This window comes from Pteropus vampyrus, unplaced genomic scaffold, assembly GCF_000151845.1.
Source record: "Pteropus vampyrus isolate Shadow unplaced genomic scaffold, Pvam_2.0 Scaffold570, whole genome shotgun sequence".
NCBI classification, from domain to species: domain Eukaryota; kingdom Metazoa; phylum Chordata; class Mammalia; order Chiroptera; family Pteropodidae; genus Pteropus; species Pteropus vampyrus.
Window position 1 is genome coordinate 318,476 of NW_011889351.1, and position 14,902 is coordinate 333,377.

General features: G+C 45.3%; 1 protein-coding gene and 1 non-coding gene across 2 annotated transcripts in view; one reads left to right on the top strand and one right to left on the bottom strand.

The window, feature by feature from the left end:
* PLXDC1 (plexin domain containing 1) overlaps positions 1-3,020 on the top strand; it is a 60,447-nt gene extending 57,427 nt beyond the window's left edge. Inside the window, exon 14 of the mRNA XM_023525531.1 lies at positions 1,098-3,020. Coding sequence (XP_023381299.1) covers positions 1,098-1,217 — 120 coding nt within the window. The 3' untranslated portion in view covers positions 1,218-3,020. The remainder of the gene's footprint in view (positions 1-1,097) is intronic.
* Positions 3,021-13,507: 10,487 nt separating this feature from the next.
* Positions 13,508-13,626, bottom strand: LOC111733463. Its single transcript, XR_002778006.1, has one exon. It is a non-coding gene; the product is annotated as a 5S ribosomal RNA (ribosomal RNA).
* Between the last annotated feature and the right edge of the window lie 1,276 nt (positions 13,627-14,902).

A 14,902-nucleotide genomic window follows, 5' to 3' on the forward strand; every position in this document is an offset into this window, starting at 1 on the left:
TCAACTGGCACATCTCACAGTGGCTAGTGCCCTTTTAGCCCTCCACTCCCAGGGCTCTGCACCTCAGAACTCCCCCAGTCCTCCTGTCCTGTCTGCTTTTGCTCTCTCATTTGTAAAATCAGAAGAGGCCCTGGGGGAAAGGAAGAAGGCCAAAAGTGCTACACATGCCCGCTTAGTGATGTGCAGCCAGTCCCTAATGATTTATGGTCTGTCATGGCCAAAATTCCAGGCCTGGTGCTTATTCAGAGCCATAATGGAACTGAGGTCTCTGCCGATTCAGCTACTGTGTGAGTTTTTTGATTAGTTATCGACAAACTATAATGAGTTGCTCTCCGGGAGCTTTCATTGAGGATGCTATAGTTTTTCATATCTCAGAATTCAGAAGAGCCAGCCCAAGATATATGGGAAATAAGGCCCAGGTCCCTTCACTCCGGGTCACAGAGCTCAGCAGCTCCTGCCCCAGCCGTCTTTCTCGGCTTCTCACGGGTTTTCCACATGGTGCAGTGGTGGCACTTCTGGGACCACGGTCTCCTCCACGGGCCGTACAAGCCCACTGACTGCATTACCTGGAGGCCCAGGTCGTTCTCTCCTCTTTGTTTAGACACCCCCTGTTTCTCGAGAGTCCTAACTAGTCATTCTAAGTCTTAGCCTACTGAGTGTCACCTAGGGAACTACAGAGCCCCAGCCACAGACATGCTGATAGTGCAGGTCTGAGGCAGGCCCAGGAATCTGCATTTTCCTAAGTCCCCCGGCTGACTTTGATATAGCACCTATACTGTCTGGAGGGATACCTTGGTATTTCCAGAACCTCCCAGGTCATTCCGTATCTCCCCCACTTCTTCAGTTTCCACAGTCTCAGGGTTCTGTGTGTTGCCAAAGCTTTCACCTTGTGTCTTACAGCCCACACACTTCTGCAGGTTTCCAGCAGTTGAGGGGTTACAGCAGGGACCTGTCTAGAAAGAGGGGCCCTAAGCTTCACCTGGCTTTCAGTAGACCCCCAGTGTTCTTGAAAAGAGTCTCAGCGTCCAGCACTGTCCTGGGGGGTGGTCCCCATTGGGTGAGGATATGCCTGCTGACTGTGGTCTGTGCCCCCACAGCGGAGACCTCACCACTGGCCGGCCATTAAGTTCCGAAACCACCCCAACCACTCCACCTACACAGAGGTAGAACCCTCGGGCCACGAGAAGGAGGGCTTCGTGGAGGCCGAGCAGTGCTGAGAATTCCAGGTTGCCCCTTGGAAGGGTAGGACAGAAGACCCGGGGACCCTCAAAAATAAAAGTCGAGCAAAGCGGAGAAGTGATTTTTCTTAGTCTCCTCTGAACATACTCTGGCTGGGAAGACAGCACAAGGGTTTGTGGTGCCAGAGCTACAGTTTGGCCGTCACGTCCCAGATACTGAAACAGGGGTCAGAAAAGCAACCACGTTGAGTTTTTAAGGAACAGTAACCTAATTTCATCCTGTTTTGATGAAAGCGGTCATGTCTTCTGGGGCTCTCAGTGGTCTACTCTGTAGCTGCCCCGGAGGCCCCCTTCCATGTGGAGATGGCCAGATGCCTGCCCCTGGGCACCTAATGCTCCTGCATATGACACAAGAGCACTGACATCTCGGCTACCGCATTCCAGAGTCCATAGACTCAAGAGCTGGTCCTCCTGGCTATGGATTCGGCGCATTCAGTCCCCACTTTTGGAATTCTGGAGAAGGCGTTCTCTCCTTCCATTAAACACAGGTACAGCTGCTTTCAGCAATTTGTCAAGCCATCGAATGGCATGTTATCATCAGGGGAAAGCCAAAGGAGAAGAGAGAAAACTCGTGGGGAAAATTGCATCTTTAAGCTTTGCTCCCTCAACTTGCCCTTTCTGCTGAGAACCAGTACTTCTGCATCAGACGTGTGTGCAGTGCAAGTCACGGCTTTGCCCTAGCTGCGCCCAGCCTCGGCCAGGCAAGCCATGTGGAGCTGTTTATGCCGATGCTACATTTGGTGTCCATTGTATTCACTGGCCTGTTCTTCTGTCAGGGCCAGTAAGTACCTCCAAGGGCAGAGCTTGCCTGATTACTGTTTTTCCTCTTCTGAGCTGGATTTTGATAACCATTAAAGAGAAACAGGATGGTTTCTTGAGACATACCCAGCAGGGAACTTGAGACATACCCAGCAGGTCAGAGTCTGTTGAGAAGCAAAGCCGCCAGAGTGGTTGGGACAGAGGACTCTAGCATGGGAAGGAGAGACTTTCTACATAAAACCTTGATCTGGAAAGTTGCTTCCATCTCTCTAGCTCTGCCAGAGCTTTGGGAGCAGAGAGTTTAGGCTCCCGAACTTAACCTGATTTTAAGGGAATTCTGTCCCAGAAATGAGTCGGGGCTGCTTCCAAAGTGCATTTAAAATGAAAACCTATAGCTCACCCTCATTCGAAGTAAAAGATATCAGCAGTAAATAAATGTTAAATCACAGTCTCCCCTTAGTCACGCCGCCTTTATGCATGTCATCCGGACGCCGCAAAAGAAACAAGTTTAAGTACACGCCTCCTCCGGAGGTGGGGGTAGGGAGTGCACAAATAACCAGACACATCTAAACATCTGACAGGTGGTTTTCCAGACACTCCATGGTTTATCCTCTGTGAGGACACTAATGACGATCAGAGTAGGAAACGTACTGGACCTCGGCTATATACCTCGGCTAGATATATATATATTTCATAAACAGACAAGGAAAAGCTGTGGGGAGAGTCAGAATTTGAGAAAGAAAAAAGACAATGCAGCAGAGGGAATAAAGTTTTTTTCAAGTTTCTGAGGGACAGAAAAGTCTGTAGCAGAGCTCTCTTAGTGAGAGAAGTGCAGCCAGGCACCGAGATGATCTGGGCTCCCAGCACTCCTGCTCGGCAGGAGGGTAATTTTTGCTCTTGCCTGACTAGCAAAGCATCTATGAACTTTATGTGTCTAACACGGCCAGTGGGGCCATTCTGTTGTGACCAAATGCAATGCACGGCACCATTTGTCCCAAACCCAGCATACTTCTTCCCAATGGGAACTCTCCCAGCTGTTCTGGATTCTGAAACAGAAAGAACACCGAGAGTGGAAAAAGGGGCAGTGATGCTCTGGGGCCTCTGCCATAGCCACCGGTGCCTCGGCCAGCCTGGCCAGAGAAACCTGGCTGACCGCCGGGATGACAGTGGGGAGGGCAGTAGAGCTATCTGGCAGCAGGTAGCCTGGTTTGTTTACAGCAAACAGCATTGAAGATGTGTCTCTAAAAGAGGCCTCTGGATATCTCAAGCCACAACATGTAGCCCAGTGCTCCCAGGAAACAGAGCCAGGCACTCACAGAGTTAATGCTGGTCCCAGCTCCTCTTACGTTCTCTCACGAGACAAGCATTTCTTAGACAGACCCAGGAGGAGCTTTATTCTGATGTTTAGAGCTGGATAGCGGTGGAGAGTGACCAGAAGGAGGCTTCGGGATCTCGTGATCAATCCTCCGAGTTTAGCCGACAGTCCAGGAAGGCAAAGTAGCATTTCACATTACTGTGCACGAGCGACCACAGAGCACTTGTAGATTTCCAGGCCCCTCCACCCCACAGGCGTATGCAATCTCCAAGGAAAGCAGGTGGTTGACAGGTACCTTCTCCACATGGTATCTCTGGGCATCCTCACAGAGATCCCAGTGGATGGGGTAGGAAGTTCATCACTGCCACAGGAAGCTTTAACCCTGTGAAATAAGGTTCTGGAGAGCCATCCGTGTTGTACCGAATTGTCTCAGAGAAGCTCTGTTTTACACTAGAACTCTTACAAAAGCCAACAAGAGCATGGGAATAAGAAGAGGAATGAAGAGTCTGAGTGTGAGACAGGTCCCTGGTCCAAGCTGTGGGCACGACCTCATTCTCCGTTAATCAGCCACTCCTAGATTAGTGGGCATGTTCAGGGATTCCGATTCTAGAACATGAGATCATACGAGCCCCAGCAATCCACTGACTCTGGAGGCCACTTCTTCAGGTCTCAGCCTGGAGCTGGAAGTTGATGTCCTTTTGTCATTATTAGAGTTTCTCAGTGGACCTATGAAAGCAATTTTTAAAATTCAGTATGTTTCACCAGGGCTGACTCTGTAATATATTCCTGTGTGTGTGTATATGTATATATTTAAGCATATATGTATATAGGCACATATACATATACATATATACATGTGCATGCACACACGTGCATTTTATCACTAAAAACATTGAATGAAGCTGTAGCTATGCTCAGCCTGTAGCTTAGTTTGTTAAATTAAGACTGGCAACTGCCAGCCAACCACACTATTTGAAAAGCAGAGTGTTCACCACTTGAGCTGATCACTCATCTGATTGTGGGCAGAGCTAAGACTCTCTTCTCCAGGTCCTGGAACAGATAACAGATTTTCTCAGAGCACTGATCAGCAGCTGCACCCCAACTTCCTGGCCCTTAGAAGCAACGCCAGGTAAAGTCACAGAAACCAATGTTTCTCTTTCTTTCTCCATCCTCACTGCTCCCCCACCCCTTCAACAAAAACCTACCTGAATTTACAGCACAATATGAGGAATCTGGGGGTTGAGGACACCCTAGCTGTCCTTAATACAATGTACTCATGGATTTAGTATAAACTCTCTGCATGGATTCTCAGTGTTAATAATAAAAGGCAACATTCTTTTACAACTTCTGCTGTGTGCAAAATAAAGTGCAAAGGATTTTGAGTGACATTCTGCAAATCGCCACATATACCTTAAACCCAATGACTGCCATCTTCTCTACAGAACTTCACTAAGGCATATAGGAATAACCTCCAGCAATCTGCCCAACAGGGGTGCTTTTCCCAACCTCCTGTCTCACCTCTAGAAGAAACAGCCTAGAGAGAGACCTAGAATTTGTTTACTTGGGGTTTGTAAATCCCTAGAAGTAAACCTCCTAGGTTTCTAATCTACGATCTAGAGTTACAAAATAAATCTGTATAAGTTGATGCTGCTGCCTTTCTAGAAGCTTTGCATTCAAACCACGTTAGCAGCTTCGTTGTGTTTTCATTACTTTGTGTTTTTTGCTCACAAAACATGGTTAAACAAATCAAAACAGAGAGGAAAAAATATGAATTCCTTACAGACCAAACCAGTTATGCCAAATTTCAGGCTCCAAACAAGCCAATTTATAAATAAACATGCTATGTTTGCCAAATAAAGAAGAGTATGTTGGAGAAGGCAATGTGGACTGGTAGAGAAAGCACCCAGCTAGGCAGGGAGTCAGAAGGCAGGAGCTGTAGCCCCAGCCCCAGTCCCTGAGGAGCTGTGTGATGTGGGCCGAGTCACCCAATGTCTCCGGGCCTCCGTGAAGTAAGGGGGTGGAAGAACTAATTGATCTAAAGTGGGAATATGGTCCTCCCCTTGGCAAACAGCCTTACCTGTTGTGGTTGGTTGGTTTGTTTGTTTTCAGCTCAGACCAAAGCATCCCTTTCTTTTCCATTATCCTGATAGGGTGACTTACTTGTCTAGGTTGCCCGGGACTTTCTCAGTTCTAACACTGAAAGTCCTATGTTCCAGGAAACCCCTCAATGGTGCAATGTTGGGACAATTGGTCCTTGGAGTCTATCTCAACCCCATTGGCTGAAGAGATAATGTTAATAATTTCAAGCGCTTTAATGTCTTAGACCTAGCTATTCAAAGTGTGGTCCATGCAGGCATCCCCTGGGGGTTGCTTGAAGTGTAGAACTCAGGTCCACCCACCCCGCACCCTCTGAGTCAGAATCTGCATTTGAGCAGCTTCCCATGAAACGCAAGCAAGTTTGAGAAGTATTTCTGGGAAACAATTTTACCTCCATAATCACAGCCTCTTGGGGAGGCATTATTCCCCCATTTCCCAGATGAGGAAACTGAGCCTCAGACGGTTGGTTTACTTGTATTTATTCATTTGATTCATACTCCGTATGCACCTACTGTGTGCCAGGCACCATTGAATGACTTACCCAAGACCACACAGTAGTAAATACAGTAGTCAAAACAATCCCCAAACCCAAGTCTTCAATTCCCATCATTCCCTGTGAGCTATGGAGTGGTGCCAGAATCACGTGGCCACAGTTTAATATGGAAGTAGATATGGAAGTAGATTGTAGATTAAATGGAGGCCTCCCAGACCTATAGAGAGCCTCAAAGAGATGCATAATGATTACTTCAGATACACATTCTTGGCTCATGGAACTTTGAGCTTATCATCTATTCATTTACACATCCTAAGAGCTTGAAAATGTCCTCATTGTTGCTACCTCCTTTTTATCCCCACTCCCTCACTCCAGTGACCCACCCCACCATGAAGGTTTGGAGCATTCTCCATAAGGCTTACAGACACCAGGGCTATGCCTCTGTGCTATTTAACTTCCTGAATGGAGGACAATTAATGATTTCATTGGCCCTGAGGGGACTAGAGCAAAGGGAGATGGGAAGAGAAGAGATAATCCTTACTTGAATGCAAAAACCAAAGAGAAGTTCTTTGGGGGACGATTTTTCTGATGTTCATAAAACATTTTTACATTTGGTCCCTAGAGATAGGTAAGTTATGTCCACAGTTTCCCGCAAAGCTAAAAGCACTGAAAAAGAAACATCTGAATATAAGCCAATAATATTCACCACATAATCCCAGTCTTGGGTTAGAACCTTCCCTTCCAGCTTTAATCTTTCCTCTTCAAAGTTTTCTATTTAGAAATTGATTGTCACCACCATGGGATCAGATGAAATGTCTTAAAGGTGTAATTAATATAAAACTCACCACATCCAGCTGAGAAAATCTGGAAATCCTCAAAAAAGAATGGATAGAGTATCTCTTCCATCCATCTGCCCTAATGTCCCCCCAGTTTAGAACCCATTTTGAATTCACAGATTAGCTGATCTCAGTAAATTCAGATGTGGTGGGTTAAGTGCCCTCTGCCTTGACTCCCCTCTCTCAAGGAACAGTAAAGTCATTTTAAGAGTCCTCTCCTCAACGCCAAGAGGGCAGCCTGCCCCAAGGTCCACCCTCTTCATTCTCCAGAGCTGCCGACAACCCTCTCTATTCCTTGGGGCTCTTCTCCCCCAAGTTCCCCATAGACTGAGCAAAACCTTCCCAACTATGCTTGCTTTTCCTCCTGCCTCCAAAGACAAACACTCAACCCTCTTCACTGGGAAAGAGGAACTAATACTAACAAAACTGGGCCTTAGCAAAGCCTACAGTCTGTTTACCTTTGTCCTCTGAGATGACAATGATGGTGGTGGTGGTGGCAGTTCACATTTACTAAATGTTGACTATGTTCCAGGTACTGTTTTAAGAGATTTATTTATATTATCACCTATAGGGCAGATACTATTGTAATCTCTACTTTACAGGGGAGGTTACTGAGGCATAGAACACGAGGTCACCAGCTGGGTCACTAAGGCAAGGGAACTAGAATTTGGCAAAGGTAACTAGAAGTCAGCTGGCAGGGCTTGCCCACTCTCCTACCTTCAACGCTTTGACTTGCCCTCTATCAAAAGCTGTATGGACCCTTTTCTGGAGGGCTACTATCTAGTGAACTGGGAGTCACCCCCATCTCTGGGGCCTCCAATTTAAAACTTGCACTTGAAACTGAGGTAATAGTGCCTCTTCCCACCCAATTCTGCTTCCCGATGTCCATGGAGGAATGAACCATGTTGGGGAGTTCCTCCTGTCCTTCGGGCCACATATCTTAGAGGTTGATGTTTTTTCTCAACTACTGAGCCCAGTCTACGGGAATGGCTCTCTTGTCCTGTGGAAAACCAATGCCCATAAAGCCCAAGACCGATTTGCCTACAACCACACAGAAAGCAGGAGAGCCCAGGTTGCTGGTTCTCAGAGCCAGCATGTGTGGGAGGCAGGTAAGAGCTTGGGCTCAGATGCCACCAGGCCTGAGTTGAATGCTGGTGATGCCACACACCATCTCTGTGACCTTATACAACTTACTTAACATCCCTGCTCCCTTTCAGCATCAGTTAAATGAAAGTGATGAAAATAATGGCACCTGCCTCATCAGGGTTTGTGAGTATTATGTTCCATTGTCTGGAGCCAGGCATACCACTCAGTAAGCGCTCCAGAAGTCTTGTTAAAGTTTTTCACTTTTTTCACTTGTTAGTTACTAAATGTAACACGACCTAGTATTCAGGGCAGTGAATGGATGTTCTGGCGCTTTCTGCTGCTTTTATGCTTGGACATCATTTCCTCCAGAAGGAGGCGCTTTGCTGGGTGACCAGCTCTGCTCAGCAGGCAGTTAGCATCTCCCTCGCAGAAAGCCTCCCACTCACCCTAGGATGGGCACAGTCACCAACTGACATGATATCCCTTCCCCGGGGTGGAAGAGTTGGGGGCGGGGTGGAGACAGCTCTCATTACTCTGAGGGAAACAGAAACAGGCACCACAACGCCTCCTCGCTCTTCATTCTTAGCTTTCTATATTTATCTTCAAAATACTAACTTATTTTTCATGTTCTTTAGGGGGATAAAAGCAATTTGAGGAAAGGATAGTGCAGAATTCAGCCTGCAGAAATCAAACGCTGGAAACTTCCCTCGGTTTCCAGATTAATTTTGAAGAAGAGTCTCAGTACTCAAGGCCGACTGTTTTGTCGGTTGACTGAATGAGGCACTGGGTTTACTTTTCTAGTTCCTTTGAAGCCTACATTAGATTACTTACTTATCGCAATTCCTTTTTAAAAGCAGTTTAAAATAATAAAGCACCTACAATGAGATCTGGTATATAATAGACACTTGGCATATTTGTAGAAAAGATGAATGTAGAGCAAGAGGCACGCCTCTTAACCTAAACAGAAACTCTTCCTCACCTGAGAAATCCCTCTCATGGAAAGAGAAAAGGTGAAAAGCTTCTGTGTTCTTTCAAAGGCACCTAAAGCCAAGACAAGTCCCGGCGCGACTCTCCTGAATGCAGGCCGGCTACAGGTTCACAGGCCCTAAGGAGGGCAAGATAAACCTCCATGTCTGCCTGAAGGAGGAACCTCTAATCCTTAGGGCCACAGAATAACCAGAAAACCCAAATTTAGAGTCCTCATTTCTCCCCCTGTGTGCTTCCCCTCCTTCAGGAGAAGTGAAAGCTGATTGTCCCAGCAGCCCCCGGAAGTGGGGCAAGAGACAATCAGACATGGAAGCGTTTCACACTCACACAAGCCCCAAGGCTGGATCTGCCAGTTTCTGGTTATTGAGCAAAAAGAGTACAAATTAACTCTCAGTCCTCAACACCCAAATATATGACTCATAGGCAGCCAACTGCACAAAGGACATAAAATTAAGAAATAAAGAGCCAAGTGCTAGAAGCATTGAGAACGTTTCTAGATTGAATTCCTTCCTGGCCCAGTCTTCTAATCCAGATCTCAGTTTCTGGCACTGGGGGTGGGTGGGAGGGCGGACACTTTCTGTAATACGAACACGGAACACCGGAGGAGAGTGGTCAGCATGGGATTATGGCCCAGGGCAGGTATGAAACAAGCACCTAAAGGCTACAAAGGAATTTCTCTCCTTTGTTTATGAAGATTTACCAAAAAGACCCTTTGGAAAGCAGAAAAGCTCCCATAGAGCCTTCTCCAAGTTTTCTCCAGTTCTTCTGCTTGGATCGGATGGTTAAAGAAATATCTACCACAGTGATTTCTGTTATTTCCATCTGAGTTCCTTCTTTTCAGGCAACTGTGCAGATTTGACAAATAGCAATTACAGGAACCTACATGAGCGCAGGTCTCTCGCACCCCTTGTACTTCCTACACCTGAGTAAAACAAAGCTCCCATCATTTTGGCTCCTCTGCCGCCTCCACTCTCATTCATAATAAAAGAAGCCCTGTACATGGCTTTGCGGCTTTCAAAACACTTTCACACATTCAAGTCTCAAAGGCAGGGCAAGCCAAGATCATGCCATGGGAGCCATTGGAATATCTCACTGCCGTCCTTCCCCCAGCCCGGCCCAAGCATGATGCTGAGTTCACGACCATACTTGATATTGGTAGATCTTCGTTTTCAAAACACTTTCTCAATATAGCATCTCATCTGAGCATTGTAGCTCTCGTTTGTGGTTGGCAAGGTGGAAACTAGCATCCCATTTTAAAGAGAAAGAAAACTGAAGCTCAGAACACTGAATGATTTTTCCCAGGCCCCACTGCCTCTGACCAGAAGATCGCATCAGAACTTCAATGCCACCCACCACTAATATAACAACAACAGCTAATGTTTATGGAGTATGGAGTATCTTTCGTGGTCCAGGCAGTGCTAAGCATCTCATAGGCATTGCAGCCAGAAGGTAGAAAGGAAGCCAATGACCTTCACTCACTGTTGGATTCCCAAGGATGTCAATCAAAATGCGCTTCTTGGGCACCTACCCCGGGCCCAGCAAAGCAGTGAGACAAGATGTAATCATGCAAAACAGAGAACAATAATACAACCTAATCCATATTTATGGCCTAAATTGGTAAGCAGACAAAACTCGCAGAGTTGTCATAGCTCAAAGGAGAATTTAGATGGAAAATTTCAAGCTGCATCGCCCAGTGTGGTAGCCACTAGCTACACGTGACTATGGAGCACTTAAAATGTGGATGGTCTGAGTTGAGATGAGCTATAAATGTAACGTATATTCTGGATTTTAAAAACTTAGTACAAAAATAAATAAATAAAATAAATTAAATTAAAAGCAGTACCAAAATCAGATTGCAAATGTATCTTATTAATAATTTTTATATTGATTACATGTTGAAATTATAATGTTTGGCATATTTTGGGTTAAATAAATTATTAAAATTTTCACTTGTTTATTGTCACTTTTTAAATGTAGCTACTAGAAAATTTTAAATTACATATGTGATTCACATTATATTTCAATTAGATAGTGCTGGTTTCAAACAACAATCAATCATCAACCTGTTTTAGATGCCTAACTAAATGCTAAGCACTTTATGTGCATTTCCTTAATCTTTGCATCATCTTCATGGTTTCATTATTATTCCATTTTATGGATGAAGAAGCCATGGTTTAAAGTAGTTAAGTATATAGCTATCAAAAAGGATAAGTTAAAATTATATGTATTGTGATGGAAAGTACCCACAATAAATTATTTTTTAACTGATCATCAATTATCAGAAAAATAAAATATGCTTGTATAATTTATTTTAAATTAAGACATTACATAACTTGCCCATAGCCATCCAACTAACTGTGGAGTCATGACTCAAACCTTGGGCCTATGACAACTCCAAGTTCATGCTCTTATTCCCATAAGAGCATAGAGCTAAAAAGGCTTTGGAGGGCACAGGCGCTCCCACCCATGTTAAGTCGTCTCTCTGCAGCATTCCTGGAAGCCAGTCAGCTAGCATTTGCTCGAATATCTCTAGTAACGAGGAGTTCACTGCCTTACTAGGCAGCATGTCCCATTGTTGGCCACCTGGTTATTAGGATTTTCCTCCATTAAATAAGGAGAAATCTGTCCATCCTAAGTTTTGTCCCTGAGTTCTGGATCCTCCTAGAGGAGGCAGCCCACTTGAGCTGGGTGGAAAGGGTGGGCTGGCTTCTGCTGGTGTCTAAGAAGAGACCTGAGGTGCAGGTCCAGCAAGATCCACACTGCTTCATAGGGGAAGAGAGCCCCAATCTTCCCTACACCTACCTCCTCCCAAATCTACCGTCAAGCACTGCCTGCAGACTGACCCAGCTAAATCTAGCTTGCTTGGCATGCACTGCTTCCCCATGTGGCTGTGGGGCCACAGCTGCAGCAAACGCCTGAATTTCCATTCATGGTAAGGCCTCCCACCGCTGAAAGGATAATTATCTTCCTGCTGCACCGACAGGTTCCCATCTGGTGAGGGCTGAACACTGTCTTTTTAGAAAAGACACCAGAGAAGGCAAACTTCTGGCCTGGCTTTGACAGATTCTTTTAGCTACTCTAAGGGGAAAAAAGAAATTGCTGGGTTAGTGGGAAAAGGCATAGAGAGAAGAAGAGGAAGAATCTGGGATGCTAATGAATTCCCTGTGATCTCACTCTCCTTATTCCAGCACTTGCTCCTCTGCAAAAATCCATGGGGCTGCCTTGCCAGTTGGAGCCTGAAAATGTGCCCAGGTAGACAGAACCCTGAGTTCTAGGACAGCCTGGGAAATGCTGGCTGCCTGCTAATGGATGAAAGTCCAGGACAGAAAACAAGAGGAAGGATCTGCAAATGAGAGACCCCGGACATTGTACTTAAGGGGTCTGCTTTCCTGGTCTCATCTCCTCACTCCCCACTGTCATCTACAGCCCCTCACAGTGACAACAGAGCCATGAGCCTAGGAACATTTACAGAAAGAGAAGTGGCATCACCAAACCTTACTATTGCCCCTTCCCTCCTCTCATAACCATTGTTAACATCAAAAAATAATTTTAAAAAAATATCTTTTATGAGTTTTAGTAAAGGGTCTGAGCCTAAAATTTGATCCCCAGTTCTACTTCATCTCCTGTAATTGTGGCAGGTTCTATGAGGTCAAGAGTGCAGGCCAGCCATCCACCGGCATTCATGATTGCAGGTTGTTCCTAAGACTTGGTATTACTAGCTTGGTTAGGCTCAAGTAAACCTGTAGTAGTATTTGATTGCCAACCATGCCTCAGGCTTTGTCCTAAGTGCTTTATCTCACCTGCCACAAGTTTGTGAACCAAGATATATTCTTATCAACATTTTAGAAATGTGGAAAGTAGGTTCAGAAGAATTAAATGAAAAAATCACCCAGCCAAAAAAATGGTAGAGAAGGTGTTTGAACCCAGGTCTGTCCTGCTATAAAATCTGTGCTTTAAAAACCACAACAAAACAAAAATTTTATTAAGGAAAATTTCTAATTTACACAAAGCACCGTGAACTAGCACCATGAACCACCACATACCCTCCAGCAAGTTATAATAACCATCAACACAGCTGTTCTTGCTGCAGCTCTACACCCACCCCCTTCTCCTGTATCAGGTTATTTTGAAGCAGACATCAGATATTGTGTCATTTCATCTGTAAATAAGTAGTTCAGCATGTATCCCTAAAAGATAAAGATACTCAAAATCTGTATTCTTGACTTCCTCAAAATAATGACCCTGGGTGAGAGATTACCAAGAAAATGCCCAGAAAAATTTGCAAAATTTGCATACCCTCCAAGGGGAATTAAGCTTTCCCTGGCTGCCTGTGGCATTTCAGCATGAAGTGTGGAGAGCATAGTCCTTATCTGCCAAGTCCGGGAGTATCTGCCTGAAAGCCAACCTCATGAGGACCTGCTGGACAACCCGGCCCTACCTGTTACCCCCTAGTAACATCTATCTAAAGAAAGTGTGACCTAACCAGCTCTTTTCAGCTGCACTGGCTTAGAAATTGTTAACTGTCATGTGTACAAGGAATAATGGTAACATTTACTCGACATATCTACTATGTGTCAAACACCGAGCTAGGGTTTTCTGAATGTACCAGGAACCTAATGCATGATTTAAAAAAAAATTTTTTTTAAGTGAGTACATTTATTTATTTATTAACTTAATTTAATTTTATTTTTTTAAACGCCTACAGCACCTGGTATTCCTAGATGCTCTCCCATCCAAGTACTAACCAGGCCTGACCCTGTTTAGCTTCCGAGATCAGACGGGATCGGGCGCGTTCAGGGTGGCATGGCTGTAGACTAAAATTTTTTTATGTGATTTTTTTTTTGGTTTGAATTTCCATTTGGTTCAAAATTCCATTCTAAACTAGAATGCTATTGAAGGGACTCTATAGAATTCCTTCAGGGACTGAATTTATCAGCAGCTTTTCTTGAGAATGTGTGTGTGTGTGTGTGTGTGTGCGCACTGCCCTGTGAGTCACTGTGGAAGGTACTAAGACTAGAATATAGTTCCTGCCTTATACTCCAGTGGAAGAAGTTCCTTTATGTTCAAGTCCGCAAACCCTTAGCAGCTCCTTCTCCCACGCCACGGGAGTGCTGAACCATCCCAAGGAGCATGGAAGTCCAGAAGGGTTAATAAGACAAAGCACAAAAAGAAGTAGATCTATAAGGCAGAACAGATCAACTACCACAGCAGATGTAAAATAATATGTCATGGGAGTTGAAAGCGATAGCAGTAACGCATGACGGGGGAAATCGGGAAAGCGTCGGTGGGGGAGGTGTCACTGAAGATGTGGATTGTTTCCTAGGACTCTGTGTAGTTTGCTCTACACCTCATGAACAATAGATGATAGAGGCCACACACTGGGCTCTATTCTCTAGTTTCTCCTCACTGTGACATTGGTGACGACCCTTACTGAGGGTAGCTGGCTTTGGTCCCGTATCCATTTTTCTTCCATCAGTCCAAGATGTCTGGGCTGTGTGCTTCTTACTATGGAACCCTTGCTGCTGGTGATGATAGTTCTTAGGTTTGCTTACTAATCCCAGAAAGCTGGGTGATGCTACAGCTCTCTGTGTCTCCAGCAGATGGATTTGCTCATCAAATCATCAGTTTTCTGTGCACTGTGAGGATGGCAAGGTGGGATTGAAGCACCGTGGCAAAGGTGGGATTGAAGCACCGTTGCAAGAAAGAGTTACACCTACTGGGGTCAGGGTTGGAAATGGACCTTTGGTTAGCATTTTTACAGGCAGAGGTAGTGAGGGAGGGAACTATAACAAGATAGGCACAGAGGCAAGAGCATTTTCAGAGAGCTCCTGCTGGAGGCTGGGCCATGGCGAAGGGCAACAAGGGGAGAACTGCGGAGGTGCTTTTGGAGAAGCAGGCTGGGGCATTTTGTGAAAACCCATAAAAACATGCTGAGAACTTACTTACACAGGCAATGGGGAACTAATGAAGGACCCTGGTAGAATTATCACCATACCTTCGGAATTTTAGCCTGGTACAGCAAGTAATATAGACTGGAATGGAGGGGTAAATGGAGGCCAGGAGACCAGCTAGAAGGCCCGGGGTATACACA